The sequence below is a fragment of the Stomoxys calcitrans genome, chromosome 5 (assembly GCF_963082655.1).
Source record: "Stomoxys calcitrans chromosome 5, idStoCalc2.1, whole genome shotgun sequence".
Taxonomy (NCBI): Eukaryota; Metazoa; Arthropoda; class Insecta; order Diptera; family Muscidae; genus Stomoxys; species Stomoxys calcitrans.
This window is the reverse complement of record NC_081556.1, coordinates 57042060-57064590: the sequence shown is the minus strand read 5'-3', so window position 1 is coordinate 57064590 and position 22531 is coordinate 57042060. Positions and strand designations below refer to the sequence as shown.

The window sequence follows — 22531 nt, the reverse complement described above, 5'->3', positions numbered from 1 at the left end:
CCCACTACCGAAGGATGGAGGTATATTCATCTTGCCATTCAATTTGCAACACCTCGAAATATCTATTTCCGACCCTATAAAGTATATATTCTTGATCAGCGTAAAACTCTAAGACAATCTAGCCATGCTCGTTCGTTGAAATCACGCTACAGTCCTTAAATATAGAGATATTGAGGTGAAACTTAGCACAGATTATTTTTTTGTCCATAAGCAGGTTAAGTTCGAAGATGGGCTATATCAGACTATATCTTGATATAGCCCCCTTGGACCGATCCGCCGATTTAGGGTCTTAAGCCCATAAAAGCCAGATTTATTATCCGATATTGCTGAAATTTGTGAGTTATGTTCGGCGATTCGACATCATTTTTCAATTTGGCCCAGATCGGTTACGATTTGGTTAAAGCTGCCATATAGACCGATCGGCCGATTAGGGGTCTTGGCCCATAAAAACCACATTTATTATCAGATTTTGCTGAAATTTGGGACAGTGGGTTGTGTTAGGTCCTTCGACATATTCCTTCAATTTGGCCCAGATCGGTGCAGATTTAGATATAGCTGCCATATAGTCCGATCTCTCGATATAAGGTTTTTGGCCCATAAAATTCGTATTTATTATCCAATGTCACCGAAATTTGGGTCAGTGATGTAAGTTAAGCCCTTCGACATACTTCTGCAATATGTCACAGATCGGTCCTGATTTGGATATAGCTGACATTTAAACCGATCCTTCGATTTAAGGTTTTGGGGCCATAAAAGGCGCATTTAATGTTCGATGTCGCCGAAATTTGGTAGAGTGAGTTGTGTTAGGCCCTTCGACATTCTTCTTCAATTTGGCTCAGATCGGTCCATATAGACTAATCTCTCGATTTGTGGTTTTGGGGCCATAAAAGGCGCATTTATAATACGGTTTCAATGAAATATGACACAGTGACTTATGTTTGGCTTTTGGCAACCGTGCCTTTTATGGCTATTTAAAAGACCAATATTTTGTTATACACAATTGAATAATGACTTCTTTTTTATAAAATCACTAGCTGACCCGGGCCTGCTCCGCTGCGCCTTCTTTTACTTTATATGGAACAAAAGTTTCCTTGGAATATTTATTTTCGACAATTAAAAACCTTTTAGTGAAATACCATACTAGCTTGACTAACAGTTTAACAATATAAGTGCCCTTATCTGAATCCCATATGATTTTTATTGGTCTACGTATTTAAGTTTGGATGTGAGGTGTACTCCATTCATAAAATACTTTATTTCAGCCCGATATTCTCATGATGTAGTGGTGTTTTCGGGGGAGAGGTGGTCCCCCAAATACCTGGCCCTGAAAAAATATCAGCATCGTGCTGTTCTCTCAAATACCATTAATTTAAACCCCATATTGCCATTGGCTTAAGAGGAGTTTACAGGATGAAGCGTCCCCCAAACACATGGCCACAAAATAGGTTATCAAATTCGTATTCTACTCCCAAATTCCTTTGTTTGAGCCCCATATTGCGATGGTCACTAAAAAATTGCTGTTTGTGGGGTATTTTGGAGAAGGAGTAGACCCCCAGAAAATTGGTCCCGAAAATGGGTATCAATTCTTGCTCTATCCCCCAATACCTCTCATTTAAGCTCCACATTGACATGGTCGGTAAATATGCCCGATTTAGGGATGTTTTGGGGATTGGAGTGGTCCCCCAAACACAAAGCCCGGAAAATATATGAGCAACGTGCTCTATTCTCATATATCTATATATCATTTATTTGAACCCCATATTGCCATTGCGCTCAAAATTGGATATCAAATTCGTTTTCTAATCTCATCTATACTTCTTATTGCAAAAGTTAGCAAATATGTCCGGTTTGGGGTATTGGCCCTAAGACCCAAATTGTCTTGGTGAGAAAATACATCCTATTTGGGGGTTGTTATGGTGGTGGGACTCCCGCTAGACAGTTGGCCCCTAATGTTGATATCAGATACATGATCTACTCCCACATACCTTTAATTTGAGCCCCATATTTCCATAGTCGGCAAACATGACCGGCTTGGGTGGTGTTTTGGGAAATGGGCGGCCACTCAGTGAGTTGGCCTTTAAAATATATATCGAATTCGTGTTCCACATTAAAAGCCCTCTTATTTGACCCTCATATTGCAATAGTCAGAAAATACTTACTATTTGGGTGGAGTTGTGGGGGTGGGGTGCCCCATAGACACTTTTCCCGAATATTGATATCAAATTCGTGCTTTACTCCCAAAGACGTTTCATTTAAGCCCCATATTGCTATGGTCGTAAATTTGTCCCCTTTGGGAGATGTTTTTGGTGAGAGGTGGCCCCCCAAACACTTGGTACAATATTTGCATATCAGATTCGTATTCTACATTCAAATACCTTTTATTTAAGCCCCATATTCCAATGTTCAGTAAATAAGGTCAGGTTTGGGGGGTGTTTTCGGGAAGGGTTGGATATCAGATTCGTATTCTACTTGCAAATACCTTTCATTAGAGTCCCATATTGCCATGGTCGGTAAATATGTCCGATTTAGGGGTGTTTTGGGTGTTGGGGTGGTCCTCCTAGCACTTGGTCCGACAATTGGATATCAAATACGTTTTCTGATCCTCAATACCTTTCATTTGGGTCCCGTATTGTCGTGATTGGTCTAAATATATGTTTGATAGGTTTTAGGGTGGGGCAGCCCCCCTAGGTACCCCATCCGAAATTTAGATACAAAATTTTTATTTTTAGGGTACTATATGAGAGCACAAAATTTCGCTTAAATCGCACCACCCATCTCCGAGATCTGGCGTTTCTGAAAATTAGGGTAAGGGAGAGGGTCCGCCCCCCCCCCCCCCCCCCCCTTCAGATATCAAAAAATGTAGTACCCTATTTTCACCACGGGATCATTATGCACCATCTGTGAAAATTTCATGAAAATCGGTTCAGCCTTTTCTGAGTCTATAAGGAACACACAAACAAATAAACAAACCTACAAACAAACACAAATTGATTTTTATATATAAGAAAATATTGGCTTAGAAAAAAATTGTTAAAAAAATCAAGAAAAATTAAGTGGTCGGAATCGACTTCGGAGTAGGAGTCGAGTACAAACTGCTCGACTCCGCAGCGCTTGTAAAAATCATTTCAAAATTAGAAATTTCGTCAATCCAAGACTGTGCCGCGGTTATCATTGTTAAGCACCGTACCTCAAGTGTAGTGTAGGGTATCGTTTCAGAAAAGTCTTGCAATAAATCTAGGTCATCTATCGTATGATGATCTGCTCCTATCTTCTTATCACTCTCCAATTATCTTAATTCTCAGTTCCATTGTCTAAAGCCTCAGTATTTTCCTAACACTTAATCTGTCTGGCACTGAGTCAGGTATCTAGAACTGTTTATGGTGATCACTCATGGTAGTAGAAATAAAGTGCCGCTCTGTAGCGTACTCTGTACTCCTTATTCCATGTTTCTATGTCATGGGAACCACAATTTATAAATCGGTTATTTTGCTTATCCATTTCGTGGAGACCCTGTACATTTGTAAATTTTAGTACTCGTTGAAAAAAAAAACTTCATTTGTAAAGACTATAGTATGATATTAACAGAAAGACGGACACGAGTAGTTGTTGTTTAAATTTAACAATGGCGGAGGGTAAAAAATTTGGCCTATTTAAAATGTCTTGTCTTTTCATCTTCTACTTCGATTCAAATCGAACGCACCTTTCAACTATTTTGCATTGACTCTTTGCTATTAACACCAAACATTTCTTCTACTTGCAGACGATACATACATATATTCAGATACACAAATAGAGTTGAATGAACATGTCCACCCTATCAGATAATTTATAGTTGAACATGTTGAGAACTTAGTTGAAATTTAACAAATTGTTAAAAATATGTTGAAACATGCATTACCCGGATATTAATCATGCGATATACGAGTATTGTGGACAAATTTACACAACAAAAATTTGTCGCTTCAAATATCGAATATTTGCATGGGGAGTACCTAAAGGGTACTGGCACCGAGACCAAGTTTTCTTTGGACTATGGATACAAGAGAGGTATGTATTTATTCAAAATTTAAAGTGTATTTTTTGGACTTTTAGAGAGTAATGGCAGTGTATCATTGTTATACATACTGGTCTTTATGAAAAAAGGGGTAACAACTAATGGTGACTTCGATTGTTCAAAAAATGTAAAAATAAGAATTGCGCCTGTTATGGGCTCAAAAGCAAAATCGGGAGATCGGTTTATATGGGAGATGTATAAAGCTATTGATCGATTCAGACAATATTGGACACATATGTTGAAGGTCATGGGAGAAGCCGGCTCAAGAAGTCAAGATCCGAGATCGGTTTATATGGCAGCTATATCAGGTTATGTACCGATTTGCGCCATAAGTCATAAAAAAACGCCTCATGCAAAATTTCATCCAAATTGGATTAGAATTGCGCCCTCCAGCGGCTCAAGAAGTCAAGATCCCAGATCGGTTTATATGGCAGCTATACCAGGTTGTGAAACGATTAATTCATACTTAGCACAGTTGTTGCAAGTGATACCAAAACATCACGGATGAGAATTGCGCCCTCTATTGGCTCAACATGTCAAGACCAAATATTGATTTATATGGCAGCTATATCAAAACATGGACCGATTTGGCCCATTTACAATCCCAACTGACCAAAACTAATAAACAGTATTTGTGGAAAATTTCAAGCGCCTAGCTTTACTCCTTCGAAAGTTAGCGTACTTTCCATAGACCGACGGACGGACAGAATGACGGACAAGGCTAGATCGACTTAACATGACATGAAGATCAAAAAAATAAATACTTCATGGAGTCTTAGATGCATATTTCGAGGTGTTACAAACAGAATGACGAAATTAGTAAACCCCCATCCTATGGTGGAGGCTATAAAAATGGAAATTTTTCTGGAAAATTAATACAGAAATGCCATATGTAACTAAAGGGTGATTTTTTTGAGGTTAGGATTTTCATGCATTAGTATTTGACAGATCACGTGGGATTTCAGACATGGTGTCAAAGAGAAAGATGCTCAGTATGCTTTGACATTTCATCATGAATAGACTTACTAACGAGCAACGCTTGCAAATCATTGAATTTTATTACCAAAATCAGTGTTCGGTTCGAAATGTGTTCATTCACCGTTCAGCGATGAGGCTAATTTCTGGTTGAATGGCTACGTAAATAAGCAAAATTGCCGCATTTGGAGTGAACAGCAACCAGAAGCCGTTCAAGAACTGCCCATGCATCCCGAAAAATGCACTGTTTGGTGTGGTTTGTACGCTGGTGGAATCATTGGACCGTATTTTTTCAAAGATGCTGTTGGACGCAACGTTACGGTGAATGAACACATTTCGAACCGAACACTGATTTTGGTAATAAAATTCAATGATTTGCAAGCGTTGCTCGTTAGTAAGTCTATTCATGATGAAATGTCAAAGCATACTGAGCATCTTTCTCTTTGACACCATGTCCGAAATCCCACGTGATCTGTCAAATACTAATGCATGAAAATCCTAACCTCAAAAAAATCACCCTTTATATGGAATTGAAAATACTTATCAGTTATATGTCAGAGGTCTCATCTACTTTAATGACAGTGTAACATATTTAAGAAAAAAGTGTCTCGCATTCGAAGAATTTCAAGATGTATTAAAAGGTTCAGATCACCTATATAATCGTAAATTTATACTAAGTTGTCTAAAATAAAAAAAAAAAATCATTTGTGATAAGTCATGTGCTTATCACAAATGATTTCTAGGAACCCAAGAAGTCAAATGCGGGGATCGGTTTATATTCGGGTTATTTTAGTACACATCAGGCCACCGTAAAGCAGAGTTTATCATGTCCGCCTTGGACGATGAGGGCTTGGGACCGAATCCTTGCGAGAACATCAGAAAAAATTTTCAGCAGTGGTGATTCCCTCCCAATGCTGGCAACATTTGTGAGGTACTTTGCCATTTGAAAAAATGGTATGGTAACCATGTAAAAACATCTCCCAAAAGAGGTGTCGCACTGCGGCACGCCTTTCCGGCTTGGCTATAAAAAGGAGGCCCTTTATCATTGGGCTTAAACTTAAGTCGCACAGAACTTATTAAAATGTCCCTGTTCCTTAATAGAATGTTCATGTGCCAATTTGCAATGTGCTATATCAGTATATAGACCATTTTTAATTAAATATTTTTAAACTTTGGAGGAAACGGTGTAAAATATTTGAACTTCTGCGCGATAGTTAAAACATTAACTAAATATTTATGTCCTTTTGTGGCAGTCTACCATCAGACTCACTTAGACGTTTTCGTCGACTATGATACCACAGAAACAGGAGAAGGAAGATAGCTCTTTGAAGATGGCTCTCATCCAGACGGTATCATCCAGACCACTTGAGAATTTTGACATTCGCTAGAGTAATGAGATCCGTAGGTGAAACTCCTTTTGACTGCCAGTCCGGAACACACACACAGCAGATGTTCTGCAATCTCTTCTTCTTTGACGACCTCACAGCATCTGCAGAAGTCATTACTTGCAATTTTCAGTCTGTCAACATATTTTCCGATCAGACAGTGACCTGCCATGACGGATACAATGAGTGAGACGTTAATGTTAGCCAGCGATGGCAGAGCGGTAGTCCTCTTCAAGTCAAGATTAGACCACGTAAGGTTTGAGTGTTCACAACCCCCTCTTTATGACCATATGTCATTCATTGCCCTTCGGGCCTGATCCTGGAGACCTTGCTTAGATGTCGCTGGAGGTATACCCACAGATTCCAGTTCCCCCTATTGTGTAATGTAGTTCCAAGTCTAGCAAGCTCGTCTGGTCTACAATTTCCTGGGTTATCTCTGTGCTTCGGCACCCAGATCATCTTGTTGACGGATCTGCGTCGATCGGTTAACACTGCCCTTTATGGTGGTCGACTTCACTTTGATAGGCTTTTTGGAGATAGAAGGGACTTTTAATAAAGTGTAGCTTGAATACATTCATTTCGCTCTGGTGGCACTGATAGTGTCTCTCTTTTGTTAAATGAAAATGATACGATGCTGCAAGGTACGATTATCAACGCACTTTTAACGGAAGCCTCCATCAGGAAGATTGTGGATTCTGGTTATCAATGGGCCTCCGAGGTTTTTCCAGAAGAAGAGGAATTAACCATGATGACGCGGAAGACTTCGTCATCATGGTTGGTACACGATTGCTCTCTACTATTAGGGACTTCATTATGAGTGCGTTGAGAAAATTTTCTGGACGGTAGGGGGCAAACGGGCCTGGCATAAACCCCTCCACAGCATGATCGAAAAGGTACGATTTCGTCTGAGACCCCATAAAGTATATATATTCTTCATCGTCGTGACATTTTATGTCGATCTAGCCATGTCCGTCCGTCTGTCTGTCGAAAGCACGCTAACTATCGAAGGAGTAAAGCACAAATACTTCCTATTAGTGTAGGTCGGTTGGAATTGTAAATGGGCCATATCGGTCCATGTTTTGCTATAGCTGCTATATAAACCGTTCTTGGGTCTTGACTTCTTGTGCCTCTAGAGGCGCAATTCTTATCCGATTGGAATGAAATTTTGCATGACGTGTTTCACTATGATACGGAACAACTGTGTCTAGTATGGTTCAAATCGGTCAATAACCTGATATAGCTGCCAAATAAACCGATCTGGGATCTTGACTTCTTGAGCCTCTAGAGGTCGCAATTATTATCCGATTTGCCTGAAATTATGTACGACGGATCCTATCATGACCATCAACATACGTGTTTATTATGGTCTGAATCGGTATATAACCCTATACATCTCCCATATAAACCGATCTCTCTATTTTAGTTTTTGAGACCCCAAACGCCGTAATTCTTATTCGAATTGGCTGACATTTTACACAGGTCTCCAACATATAATTTAATTGTGGTCCAAACCGAACCATATCTTAATATCGCTCTAATAGCAGAGCAAATCTTTTCTTATATCCTTTTTTGTCTAAGAAGAGATGCCTGGAAAAGAACTCGACAAATGCGATCCATGGTGGGGGGTATATAAGATTCGGCCCGGGCGAACTTTGCACACTTTTACTTGTAACTAGTTTTTATCGATTCAATTATGTTGTGCAATATGACCTAGCCAACATAACCTTTGTACAATATTTTCACGTGTTTAGCATAGCTAACTCATATAGTTCGTGGTTCAAACGACGCCGGTACTGTCCATCAATTCAAACTAGTCCATAAATTTTACTAAGAATCTTTCTCTCAAACACTCCAAGCACTGCCTCGTCTGCTTTCACAAGTACTAATGTCTCGGAACCGTATAACAACATTGTGTATACGTTCTTCTAGGAAGATCGCGCAGACGAGCATCCGCCTTATCAACGTGTCGCCTCCGGCTCCTGCTGCCTTGTTGCTCTTTGGTTGATTCACTTCTACTTGTTCCTCATTCTGATTATTATTGTTTTTGCGGTATCCTCTTCAAAGTCGTCGTCGGACACAAGCAGCTGGGAAAAATGTGGTAGCCGTAGGATAAAGATTTCATGATTTGAGATTTGAGAAGGCCGGTTGATAAATGCGCTTGCAATAGTTCGAGAAGTGAAAATTGGGTGATTTAGAAATCTGAACCGATTTCTATGAAATTCACCACCAATCTCAAAGGTCATAAGACAAACATCCGAGGAGGATTTTGAGAGGAGCAGTTAATAAACGACTGCATATTGCAGTATTTGTCAAAATCGTAATAATATATGATCAAAAAAATAACCGTTATTTTAAGTTTTTTCAAAAAGTATTTGTTTATTTTGTGGTGTGCGCCGAATAATGGCGCTACAGCGCCACCTGGTTGTGACTTGCCTTACTCCAGCGACACCTACTGGCTATGGTTGGCCCTCATCAGGGAGAGGGAGACAACCAGCTGACACCAACCTGTCAGTATGGCTGCCCCCATATGTTTTGTTGGTGCCGGCTGGAAGACCAACTTCATGATGGAGACCAACCAAAGCCAAGCTGGCTAGAGTCCCCAAGATGAAGCGTTCTTTTTGGTTATGGACAGCAAGCTTACCGGAGGTGGAGTGAGACCCAAGTGGAAATAAATAAAGAAAAAGACGAGACGAAAACCGCGGTGAAAAAGTGTTGTTTTATTGAATATCAAAGCGTTTGTTTGTCTAATTGATAAAAAGCAAATAAAAGAACTTAAAATTAAACACTAAAAAACAAGCTTTGAAGAATATTTAATGGCTGTGTTAAGTTTTAGAAAAGACTGAAAAGAAAGAGATATTAACACCTGAAACGAAAGAAATGAATAATTAACATTGGCTAAAATCCGAACAAAATTGTTGATAAGAGTAAAGCACCTGAAGTTAAAACCTATAAGGAAATTAAAAACATTAAAATGCTTAAAGAAATAAAAGACGATAAAAATTGAAAGTTGTTAGAAGGCGAAAAAGACAGGAACGTAAAAACCTGTAAGGGAAGAAAACACTAAACACCTGAAAAGAAAACGATACCTGAAAAGAGAAAAAAAAACATTAACCTGAAAAGAAAAGAAAATAAAGTTATCTGTAAATAAATAAGATAAAACGAAGAAAGTAAATACTTAAAAAACCCAAAACTCCACCTCCACTGTCCCGACGTTGGAACATCAGCCAACCAGGCGATAACAGCACAGCGTTGGTCAGCCGACAACGCCAAAGGTACCCTCTATCAGAGCCCTTTTCCCATACATAAAACAGGACAATACGCTTGACTTAGACGGACGGACAGACAGCTACCTGACACAAAACTTCTGAAAATAAAGGTTTTAAATAAGGAAACCATTATAGAAAAGTTGTTGAGGCAGGGCTGACATCATTTCTTGTATTTTATTTAGCGCCAGGAAATTAGGAAGCGCCCTTTCAGCTTAGGTTGAGCTCACCCATAGGCCAGGAAGGTTTCAGTAAAAGGTACGTGGGGGCCCTTGCTCCATCATAGATGTCCACCTTGTTTTAGCGTTGACCAACAACATCCTATAAAAGAAAGCAATACAACTTTTATTTAAAGAACACCTACATAGGACTACAGCAACATTATACTTACCATCAGACGGACGGACAGGAAATAGGGTAGACGACAAACAGGGTCGGTACCATTGCAGGACTGGTGCTACAGCTAGGCAATCCCAGCTCCGACATCAAGGCCATCACTAGGCGAGACCAGAAAGAAGATTCGATGACCCATATTGCTGGAAGGAAGAAGAGAGAAAAGAAATCGAATTAAATGCTGAACTGAAGGCATTTTCTTATATATATATAATTTTTTTTGTCATTGAATTTAGAACATGAAATTTTGAATCAACCTATATTTTAAATTGATTTTTTGAATTGCTTCATTCGATCTTCCTATTTGTTTTTTTATTTTGTTTATTTATTTAATCATCATTATAAAGATTTGTTAGAATTTAGCTACTGCGAAAATGCAATAAAGCCAAAACTGGAATTTTATAACGTTTTAACATGAAATAGTTCAGTTTTATCTTATGAATATGGAAGGCTAAAAAAGCAGGTAAGAAAAAGGGTAGCTCAAACTTACCGGTCCAGGACAAACAGGTGTATTTGGGGTGTCCTCATAGATTATGACGCAAGAGGGCACCATGGTGGGGTGGGTGCGTCCAGACACCAGCTGAATGCTAAGTGGTGTCAACATGGTAGTGTGTGTCTGTCTAGTATTGTTCATGGTTGTTGTGTAGGTATCAGTGTCCCTCCATCAGCTGGTTGATTTTTGTTTTTTGTCACCTGCTTTGGAGGAGGTGAACTGGCAAGAACCGCGCCCTTTTCGACTGAGCCACAGCCGGTGCTCGAACGCCAGCAGCCAGCGCCCGTCAGCTCATTTCCTCCCCTCCAAGCAAAGCAGGGTTCCTTCGGGAGCGCGACAAGAATGGCGCCCGCAACATGGGGCCCGAGAATTCGGGTGACCGTTTCATTTTTTTTATAGTGGCTGTTACGATGTGTCCTTTGTGAGTGTACTTGTGTGTCTCGACAGTTAATGTTTTAATACAACATTGGTCGCAAGCCCCAAGGAAAGCGAAGAATATAATTGTGACAGAGTTTCCTGCCCATTGCTTATGTGCGACACTGAGTCTGTAGTAGGCAGTATGTATGGATGGCCTTCGACATAGCCTTGTGGCCATAGAGATGGAACAGGAAACATCCATTTCATTCAATAGCACTGCAATAGCCCAATTTGTGTTTGCCAGTCCTCTCTTCAGGACAATAGACCGGTTCTCCTGTTGAGTCCGGCAAGTAGGGACGTTGTTTCACGCCGATTAGCCGACAGGCTGGTTTGTTGGCAAACACAAACCCAGTCTTTTCAATTTCCTGATACCGAGATTTTAACCTATAAGAAGAAGACAGATTCAGAATTTATTTGGAGATTTCTGTTTTATGTTTGTTTGCACATACTACCATGTTTTTTGTTTGTCCTGGATGATATGAGGGAGAGCTACCATTTTTCTTTATAAATTGAATTGTTGTTAGTAACACATAGTTTTTACAGGATCTGGTAATCCGATTACCTGTAGGAATTTAAAGAAGCAGAGAATTTATTTAGTTGTAATTTTTGAAGTAACATTTAGGGTTAGATGGTGAATACAAGAGCGAATAGTTATTCGAGCGCAACTACTCTTGCAAACGGCGAAGCGATGGCAACAACAACAACCATAACCACGACGGTCCCGTCAGCAACGGTGTCAACCACAACAACAGCCATGGCTCCCATGATGGTAACTTCCGCGGTGGCGACTCCAGCTCCATCCGAAACGAACACCTCTGGCTCTTCTTTGGGTCAGTCAACTCCCGAAACACCGAATTTCAGCAGCATAACAGCGCGAACAATCCAGCGGGAACGACGAGAACAGGGAGACCAAGCAGGAACTGGTCAAGAGCACGCCACTGTGTGTCAAGAGAGTCAAGCAGACGCGCAGCTCAACGCAGTTATAAACTCTGCAATTGGTGTGGGGCAGATGGAGCTTGTAAGGCTTTTGGATGAAAGGCTGCGGTTGTTAGTTCCGCAGTTGGTCCATCAAACATTGGAAGGAACCCGAGGTCCTACCATGCAGGGTTTTGACCAGCGAGCAAACCGAGAAATACAGGCGAGTGATCAACAACCAATCGGACTGGCGGCAACACAAGTAGTCCACACAGGAAGACCGCAGCTACCACCTGTAGGTCATGCAAGGCAAGCCTGTCAGATAACGCCACATCCACAAAGCGTCCAGCCAGTGCAACAACGCCAATATGGCACAGCGGCAGAGAGTCAATGGCCAGTGTCTTCAGCTCACCAGCGAGGACAACCAGCAGCTGAAATGGAATATGGTGGAGATTACCAGTATAGCCAGCCACCAATCCAGTCACATCCAGCAGCAGCTCATATGTCTCCCGGCCGATTCCAAGCACCTGAGTATCCACACGCGCCAATGCGCGCAAGCCCGAGGAAAGTGGACATAGAGAAATGGAGGCTGAAGTTCGATGGAACTTCAAAATCGATAACGGCCGAAGATTTTATGTTCCGGCTCGAGCAGCTCCGTCAAGATTTTGCATGTGATTGGGATGAAGTGCTGGTAAAGTTTCCCCAGCTCTTGGATGGCCCTGCTGAAGACTGGTACTGGATGCAGCGAAGACTAGGACGCATCAATAGCTTCCCTGATTTGAAAGAGGCCTTTCTCAGCCAGTTCCGCAAATTCGAAAGCGATTTTGACGTGCAGCGGAAAATGATGGATCGTCGACAGGCACCGCATGAGTCGTTCGAAGATTTTTACAACGCCGTGCTAAGATTGCGGAACCAGCAGCGAGAGCCTCTACAAGAGCAAATGCTGGTAGAAATGATGAAGGGGAATCTGAAATCATCATTAGCAGCCCTGGTTTTCCCTATACGCATGTTTGGCCTACAACATTTTAGAGAGGAATGCCGCAAAGCAGAGCTTCTGCTAACTAACCAAAGGCAGGCGGCCATGGCGCATCGGCAACAGTTTGCTCCTCGAGTGAGTGAGTTAGAATATGAAGAAAGAGACGCTGAGCTTGAGGTGGAAGCTATATCAAGGCAAAACAATTATATCTGCTGGAATTGCAGAGAAAAGGGCCACGGTTTCATGGATTGCAGATCAACCACAAGGAGTTTGTTTTGCTATGGTTGTGGTTTGGAGAATGTGGTAAAACCAAACTGTCCTAGGTGCAAGGGAAACCGACAGACGGGCACGACGAAGGGGGAGACGCGCCCGCACTTTGCGAACCCCCAGTAGTTAATGTCTCCTCCGAATTGCAAGAGGAAAGTGCCAAAATAACTATTTTAAGTAGGAATAAGGATATCATAGATTTAGATGAGGGTGAAGGTGAAAATAGTTTAAGCAATGAAGTAAATAATGAATTCAAGAATAGTTGTAAGATTAGAGAATTAAAACCTTGGAGTAGCAGAATGGAGGAGTATCAAAAAGCTCGAAATATAATCTTTAGCATACCCGAAAGCCGGAAGATGAGCAAGAAAGTCGAAAGGGCAAGAAACAGATACTTAGACCGAAAAAGGCTTAGGAAGGAAATAGCGGCAGCCCGATTGTATGAGGGGGAAGACACCAGGCTATACATGCGTATTAAGATTGGCGATGAGGAAGTTGAGGGGCTCTTGGACAGCGGAGCCACAGTTAGTTGCTTGGGCAAAGATTGTCTAGGTAGAGTAGAAAGAGCTGGAGTTCCAATCTACGCGTATAGCGCCGCAGTTCACACGGCAGACGGTACACCCTTAGAGGTACTGGGCCGGATTAGGCTGAAGGTTAGAGTTAAGAAATTAGAAAAGGAAATTGATTTCTTTTTAGTCCCTGCTTTGAGTAAAGCCTTGTATTTGGGTGTCGACTTTATGAAGGCCTTCAATCTTTTGGCTAGTGTGGAAAGTCTTTCTCTAGGTGACGAAGAAGAGGAAGACACAAATGATCCATCCCGTCATCGTCTTAGCGTTGAGGAGGACAGAAGGCTCGCCGATGTCATTAGCCTTTTTCCATCTTTTGAGGTTCGGGGCTTGGGCAAGACGTCCCTAGAAATGCATACCATTGACACGGCAGATGCGGAACCAGTGAAGCAAAGGCACTACCCCGTTTCTCCAGCTGTGCAACGCTTGATGTTTGCCGAGCTGGACAGAATGCTTGACATGGGGGTCATTGAGCCTAGCCAAAGTCCGTGGAATAATCCAGTAACCTTGGTCCGAAAGGGCGTCAAGAACAGATTATGCCTGGATGCGCGAAAGCTCAATGTCCTCACTGTCAAGGATGCTTATCCGCTCCCAAACATTGAGGGATTGCTTAGCCGGCTTGGGGATACACATTTTATATCGAGTGTGGACCTGAAGGACGCCTTCTGGCAAATCCCACTCGATATAAAGAGCCGAGAGAAAACTGCCTTTACGGTTCCCGGAAGACCCTTATACCATTTTACAGTCATGCCTTTTGGGCTGTGCAACGCAGCCCAGAGGCTATGCCGGTTGATGGATAAGGTGATTCCAGCGCATCTCCGTGAAAGGGTATTCGTTTATTTGGACGACTTGCTGATAGTCGCCCCCGACTTTGAAACTCATCTAGTCCTTCTCCGTCAAGTGGCGGATTTGTTGACGAACGCCGGCCTGACCATAAACGTCGCAAAGTCGAAGTTTTGCTTTCGGGAGTTGCGCTACCTTGGGTACATTGTGGGTGAAGGCAAATTAAGACCGGACCCAGGAAAAATTTCGGCGATTATGGATTTTGATTACCCCAAGAGCGCCAAACAGGTGCGAAGTTTCACCGGTATGACCGGATGGTACCGCAGGTTCATTGCGGACTACGCTACCATCGCAGAGCCGATATTTAACACCCTGAAGAAAGGCAAGACATTTGAGTTTGGTGACGCAGCCAAAGTGGCTTTTTGCCGATTAAAAGAAGCCCTAACGAAAAGCCCAGTATTAAAGCACCCGGATTTTGACAAACACTTTTACATACAATGTGACGCTTCGGATGTTGGCGTAGGCGGGGTGTTGTTCCAGAAGGATGAAGAGGGTGGAGAACATCCAATCGCATACGTGTCCAAAAAGCTGACTTCGGCCCAAAGAAACTACTCCGTTACGGAGCGAGAGTGCCTGGCAGTAGTGGTGGCTCTTAAGAAGTTTAGGCCCTATGTCGAACTTATGCCCTTTACAGTAATAACAGACCATTCCTGCTTGAAGTGGCTAATGTCCAATAAGGAGTTGAGTGGACGATTGGCTCGGTGGAGTTTACTGCTTCAAGGGCATAGCTTCGACATGGAGCATAGACGTGGGAGTCTAAATGTAGTGCCAGACACTCTCTCAAGGTACAACATGGACGAGCTGGAGTTCAGCAGTGCAGTGGATTTGGAAGCACCTGAGTTCAAGGCTGACAATTACTTGGAGAAAATTCGCGTAATAGAGGAAAACGGAGAAGCCTTCCCAGACTTAAGAGTGAAAGAGGGTCGGATTTACAAAAGGACAATTCCGGTGGCGGTAGACTTGCCGTCCGAGGAGTTTGCTTGGAAACTTTGGGTGCCCGAAGAATTAACAACCGAGACCATTACTAAGGCCCACAACCCGCCTTCGTCAGCGCATGGAGGATTCCACAAGACGCTGAAGCGGTTGAAACAGTTATATTATTGGCCAAATATGAGTGCCCAAGTCAGAGCCTACATACAAAGATGTCACACCTGCAAGGAGTCAAAGCCTAACTACCAGAACATGCAACAGCCTATAGGTGAAGAGGTGAAGATCGATCGGCCTTTCCAAAAGATCTATGTCGATTTCCTGGGCCCATATGTCCGATCTAAATCGGGGAATTCATTTATATTTATTGTTTTAGATCACCTATCGAAATATGTGCTCCTAAAGCCCATGTCAAAAGCTACATCTCGCAACGTCATCAAGTTCTTAACAGGAGAGGTTTTTCATAAGTTCGGGGTGCCCGAGACACTTATGTCCGATAACGGGAAACAGTTCACCGGAAATGATTTTTCTACATTCCTTGACGCCTTCGGCGTGAGACATTTCAAGACTGGTTTGTACTCGCCCCAAGCTAATGCTTCAGAGCGAGTCAACCAGTCCATCTTGGCGGCAATAAGATCCTATTTAAAAGATGATCAACGCGACTGGGACCAGAACCTGACCGCTATCGAATGCGCGCTTCGGTCATCTGTACACGCTTCCACCGGGATGACACCATACTTTGCCTTGTTCGGGACAAGTATGATAACACACGGAAGTGTCTACAGAGTGGCTCGCCAGCTGGACGCACTGAAAGACCCAGAATATACGGCTTTACCTAAGGCTACGCAGTTAGAGTTAATCAGGGAACAGCTCAGGAAGAACATGGCAAAGAGCTACCTAGGTAGGGCCAAGAAGTACAACACGAGAGCCAGAGTAGTTAAATTTTTCCCCGGCCAAGAAGTTTATCGTCGAAACCACCAGTTAAGCGATTTCAGCAAGAATATTAATGCGAAGCTGAACAGAAAGTACTTGAAGTGCAGAATAGTGCGCTCAATAGGAAGATGCCTTTATGAGATAGAGGATACTAGGGGTAAACTAATTGGCGTTTATCACGCCAAGGACCTAAAACAATAGAACACCTTTTTTTTTTAAGTGAGGAACAGGAGGTCTGGAAGCCCATGACTCATCCGCGAGATTTCACCTAACACCTGCCACCAGAGCAGTCTTCAGAGATTCCAAAACAAGATTACGATGGGAAGCTCCCCGCTGTCTGACTCGAGCGGGAATGTATACATTTATGGGATAAGACAAGTATGTCTGTCGTTGGCGCAAGGTTCAGCTCATCTCGCTAAACACCGCATTGCTGCGGATGCTTAAGTATCCGTCTGGACTATGCCACGGGATCGTGAGCTGTGATAAACAAGGCCTCGGAGCTATCGGTATGTATCGAAGCTGAGTCAGAGATGGGGGAGAACAAGTATCAAGACTCACCGCGGTGTACCTGATGGGTTATCGTATCCGGTATCGGTGGCTCTGGATAGTGTTCTGGTTGGTGGTGGTCGGTTTCATCTTTTGGATGTGTGCACGAAGAGATATAAGACCTGAATAAAATCCTATGTTTAAGAGGTTTTGAAAGTTTGAAGTTTTTCCAAAAAAGTTTCGCCATACTATGCGAGCTTCAAGGTTTCTTACTAGAGGGTGATCACTAAACCGTTTTTTTTTTCCTAAAACTGGTTATCGAACTATCCGAAAAATGAACTTTTTAAAGAGCCGGTTTGAGTTTTGAGATTTAAAAAAAAAACCGGTTTAGGCGGTTATTTTTTTTTTATAAACGTAAACCATTTTAAAATTTTTAAATAAGCCTTAGGTGAGGTCAAAAATCTAGCAGCGTATCCTTTTTCAGTGGCTGAAAAAGGTTTGCTGAAGGATTTTTGAAATTTTTGAGAAGACGAAATATCGAATGAAATTTTCTCTAACGACAACATTTTAATAAAGTTGATTATAAAGACCAAATTTCAATGAAAATTTTCCTTAAATCAATTTTCAATAAAGTTTTTTTAATTATTTTCTTTTATGTCTAAATAGTCATCAAAGGTATTCTTTTTTGAATTTTCAACAAAAGAAATTGATGAAATTTTTCCAATTAATTTTTTTTTCCAACAGAAGTTATTTTATTTTTTTTTTTTTTTTTTTTTTTAATCTTTCTCTTTCTCATTTTTTTTTTTTTTGTTTTCTCAGGAAAAATGGAAAAAAAATTCCAAAGAAAAGTTTTAAGTAAAGGATCGGTGGAAACAAAAGTTAAAATTTTTAGACAAATGTAGATAAAATTTTTAGACAAAGCTTCGATTAAATTTTTAAAACAAAATTTCAATAAAGTTGTTCGTAGACCAAATTTTAGTTAAAGGTTCCATAAAATAAGTTTGATTCTTCAAAATTTTTCCAAAAATGGCAATTTTTTTTTGTTTTGAAATTCTCTCAGCAGAAAAGTGGTAGTTATCATAAACATGGTTAAAAATTAAATATTAGTAAGAAACCGGTTAATTTTGGCAAGAAACCGATTTACCAAATACCCGGGAAATGGCCATCTTAAAGAAGCCGATTAGTATAGTGAGCTCAAAAAAAAAAAAAAGAACAACTGAAAACCCGGTTTTCAAAAACCGAATTGATCACTCTAGTTCTTACACGCGAAGCTCTCTAAGACTATTGCTTGGTTAGGAGTAATTCATTAGTGGAAAACCGGTTATGTTTTTTGCGAAAACCCGATTTGCAAGAACCGAATTGGCCATCCTAGGTTATATGGACTTACCTTGAACTAGGGGTTTTCCACGAAGACTCCTTTTTGGGTGTTTTCTACCACTGCGGCTTCAGTATTGGGTGTAGCCGCATGCTTTGCGTGCGGAGAACCTGGAATGAGGACGATATATTTAGTACAAGCCCGCTCGAGGGTTGGGTTGGAACTGATACTTACCTGTTTATCCGTTGATCCCAACGTGCTTCCTTGGTCACTCCAGGTTTTACTTCAATCCGTCGATCTGAAACGAGAATGATGAGGAAATGCATTATTCACTTTGTTTAATTAATGGAGAAATGTTGGTATAGGGTTCTATATGAATTCTCTTGGATATAGTTCCAGATGGGTACGATTCTTTTTCTGGCAAATGATAATTTTTGTTATTTATTTTGGATCTTTCTTTTGCATTTTATTATTTAATTTTTTTTATTTGTGTTTTTTATCATATTCGAGTGCGGCTTTGGTATTGTTGATGTACTGGCCTTAGGGCACAAGGTTCGTATTTTATGACATCAATTTTACATTTAACACTTAGCCTTTTTCCCGATTGTATGGACGAAGACTAAGCATGCTGATACACCTTGAATACTGGTACACTTTGCATACTGGTACACTTTTTCCCATTTTCTTATATTTCAAGTCACAGATACTGAGGAGTGTATTCCCCCCACCTCCATTGATAGTTTAACTGGTCTTACGCATACACTAATAGGATCATCGTAACACCATACGATCATTGTAATAGAATACCCGTTTTCACAGTTGCAAATATAGGCGAATATACCCACGCGGTGCCAGGAACCGTCTTTTTTTCTCGTAACATGTTGGCTTCACATTTCTTTTGTTGAGGTTACACGTTTTTTCTGTATACTTTCACTGCCTTCTAAGGTGATTCCATTCTTTTTATTTTGCGATTTTGGGTTTTTTTACAGAGAACTGGCACGGTTTTTATCTTTTTTCTCATCGACGGGCACATAACCTTTGAGGGTAACCTTTTCTTAGTGTAGCCGGCTTAACGAGAAACTTAGGAACGCCACAAACACCGAAATATATTTCTTTTCTGGCCAGGGCTATTCGGAGCTTTTTAGCTCTCGTTTTTGTTATTATTTTCAGTTAGTGTTATTTTGTTTTATGGGTAATTGTACAACGAATTGGCCCATTCATGAAAAACGCACACACACGCACATGCACAAAACCTTTTTAGGCCCAGTGGACAATAGTTTTTTATTATTTTTTCCCCTTTCTTTCACACACAATATCTTCTTACACAGATTTTTTTTTTTTACACACTTTTCACTGTCACTTTCGTTTTAGTCACTAAATACTTACCTTTTTTTTTCATCCATTTTAATTTTTATCAGCAGCCGGTCCGTGTTGTGTTGGTTTTTTTTTTTCATTTAATTATGAACGACAGCGGCCATTCATTAAAATGATCGGCGTAAATCAGTGCTGCCATCCATACCGTAGCCAGCGCGGTTCACAATGAAAGCGGCAGACGCTTTTTGACAGGCGGCAAATTTGTCGCAATAGTGGGGCGTATACACTTCAGGTCATGGTTGGTTGTAATTGATTTTAGAAAACTACGGTTTTAATCGGCAGGGAATGCTAGAATTTCATATAAGGAGTCCGAGAAGATTGATCGGATCATTTTTATTGATGAATACCACCGGAAAGAGATGTTTTTTTTGTTGCTACAAATGGTTGAACGACAGTTCCGTGCGATTTTCCGTTTCGACAGCGCCGTAAAGATAGGGATTGCAGATAACAGGAATCCAGTGGGAACCGCACTTTTTCCCTCCCATCCTTTGATAGGAATATCGGCAGGATGGTTGGGTTTGTGGTGTGCGCCGAATAATGGCGCTACAGCGCCACCTGGTTGTGACTTGCCTTACTCCAGCGACACCTACTGGCTATGGTTGGCCCTCATCAGGGAGAGGGAGACAACCAGCTGACACCAACCTGTCAGTATGGCTGCCCCCATATGTTTTGTTGGTGCCGGCTGGAAGACCAACTTCATGATGGAGACCAACCAAAGCCAAGCTGGCTAGAGTCCCCAAGATGAAGCGTTCTTTTTGGTTATGGACAGCAAGCTTACCGGAGGTGGAGTGAGACCCAAGTGGAAATAAATAAAGAAAAAGACGAGACGAAAACCGCGGTGAAAAAGTGTTGTTTTATTGAATATCAAAGCGTTTGTTTGTCTAATTGATAAAAAGCAAATAAAAGAACTTAAAATTAAACACTAAAAAACAAGCTTTGAAGAATATTTAATGGCTGTGTTAAGTTTTAGAAAAGACTGAAAAGAAAGAGATATTAACACCTGAAACGAAAGAAATGAATAATTAACATTGGCTAAAATCCGAACAAAATTGTTGATAAGAGTAAAGCACCTGAAGTTAAAACCTATAAGGAAATTAAAAACATTAAAATGCTTAAAGAAATAAAAGACGATAAAAATTGAAAGTTGTTAGAAGGCGAAAAAGACAGGAACGTAAAAACCTGTAAGGGAAGAAAACACTAAACACCTGAAAAGAAAACGATACCTGAAAAGAGAAAAAAAAACATTAACCTGAAAAGAAAAGAAAATAAAGTTATCTGTAAATAAATAAGATAAAACGAAGAAAGTAAATACTTAAAAAACCCAAAACTCCACCTCCACTGTCCCGACGTTGGAACATCAGCCAACCAGGCGATAACAGCACAGCGTTGGTCAGCCGACAACGCCAAAGGTACCCTCTATCAGAGCCCTTTTCCCATACATAAAACAGGACAATACGCTTGACTTAGACGGACGGACAGACAGCTACCTGACACAAAACTTCTGAAAATAAAGGTTTTAAATAAGGAAACCATTATAGAAAAGTTGTTGAGGCAGGGCTGACATCATTTCTTGTATTTTATTTAGCGCCAGGAAATTAGGAAGCGCCCTTTCAGCTTAGGTTGAGCTCACCCATAGGCCAGGAAGGTTTCAGTAAAAGGTACGTGGGGGCCCTTGCTCCATCATAGATGTCCACCTTGTTTTAGCGTTGACCAACAACATCCTATAAAAGAAAGCAATACAACTTTTATTTAAAGAACACCTACATAGGACTACAGCAACATTATACTTACCATCAGACGGACGGACAGGAAATAGGGTAGACGACAAACAGGGTCGGTACCATTGCAGGACTGGTGCTACAGCTAGGCAATCCCAGCTCCGACATCAAGGCCATCACTAGGCGAGACCAGAAAGAAGATTCGATGACCCATATTGCTGGAAGGAAGAAGAGAGAAAAGAAATCGAATTAAATGCTGAACTGAAGGCATTTTCTTATATATATATAATTTTTTTTGTCATTGAATTTAGAACATGAAATTTTGAATCAACCTATATTTTAAATTGATTTTTTGAATTGCTTCATTCGATCTTCCTATTTGTTTTTTTATTTTGTTTATTTATTTAATCATCATTATAAAGATTTGTTAGAATTTAGCTACTGCGAAAATGCAATAAAGCCAAAACTGGAATTTTATAACGTTTTAACATGAAATAGTTCAGTTTTATCTTATGAATATGGAAGGCTAAAAAAGCAGGTAAGAAAAAGGGTAGCTCAAACTTACCGGTCCAGGACAAACAGGTGTATTTGGGGTGTCCTCATAGATTATGACGCAAGAGGGCACCATGGTGGGGTGGGTGCGTCCAGACACCAGCTGAATGCTAAGTGGTGTCAACATGGTAGTGTGTGTCTGTCTAGTATTGTTCATGGTTGTTGTGTAGGTATCAGTGTCCCTCCATCAGCTGGTTGATTTTTGTTTTTTGTCACCTGCTTTGGAGGAGGTGAACTGGCAAGAACCGCGCCCTTTTCGACTGAGCCACAGCCGGTGCTCGAACGCCAGCAGCCAGCGCCCGTCAGCTCATTTCCTCCCCTCCAAGCAAAGCAGGGTTCCTTCGGGAGCGCGACAATTTATCAATAACCATCCTGTCCCCTTCAAAGCAATACCAACATCGTCCTTTCGTTTGCAACTCTTCGAAGTAGTGATTGGAAAATAGCGGTTAATTTTAGATCCAACTGATTTCGACCAGAATCGGCAACAAAGCAAAAGTCATAATAAAACATTTTATGTGAAATTTTGAGAAAATCTGTTAACAAATACGCTGACAAAGGCTGATTAAGTAGAAATTGGATGAGAGATGTGTACGGCAGCCATATCTAAATCTGAACCGATTTCTTCGATGAGACTTGCCAGTAGTATCGAGAGTTAAAAGAAAATTTTTCGTGCCTAATTTGG

At 41.1% G+C, this 22531-nt stretch overlaps 1 protein-coding gene and 2 long non-coding RNA genes across 11 annotated transcripts in view; 1 reads left to right on the top strand and 2 right to left on the bottom strand.

Annotated features, from left to right (window-relative positions):
- The window catches only part of LOC106083305 (Krueppel-like factor luna), a 432045-nt gene that overhangs the window by 137379 nt on the left and 272135 nt on the right, over positions 1-22531 (top strand). Inside the window, exon 3 of one of the 2 annotated variants that reach the window (XM_059368426.1) lies at positions 3761-4047. The exons of the other annotated variant lie outside the window; for it this stretch is intronic. Within the exon in view, the coding sequence (XP_059224409.1) occupies positions 4033-4047 (15 nt within the window). The 5' untranslated portion in view covers positions 3761-4032. The remainder of the gene's footprint in view (positions 1-3760; positions 4048-22531) is intronic. 2 annotated transcript variants of the gene reach the window in all.
- LOC131997573 (uncharacterized) lies at positions 9109-19675 on the bottom strand. 7 transcript variants are annotated; one of them, XR_009398273.1, is made up of 8 exons: positions 19592-19675; positions 18440-18503; positions 18278-18375; positions 11430-11542; positions 10561-11364; positions 10069-10213; positions 9611-9998; positions 9109-9526 (listed from the first exon to the last, which is right to left on the bottom strand). It is a non-coding gene; the product is annotated as an uncharacterized LOC131997573 (long non-coding RNA). The 7 variants fall into 7 exon arrangements; XR_009398274.1 differs by having other exon boundaries at positions 9109-9778; positions 9908-9998; XR_009398275.1 differs by having other exon boundaries at positions 9109-9775; positions 9908-9998.
- On the bottom strand, positions 20411-22149 carry LOC131997574 (uncharacterized). Of its 2 annotated transcripts, XR_009398279.1 has the most exons (4): positions 21863-22149; positions 21371-21515; positions 20913-21300; positions 20411-20828 (listed from the first exon to the last, which is right to left on the bottom strand). It is a non-coding gene; the product is annotated as an uncharacterized LOC131997574 (long non-coding RNA). The 2 variants fall into 2 exon arrangements; XR_009398278.1 differs by having other exon boundaries at positions 20411-21300.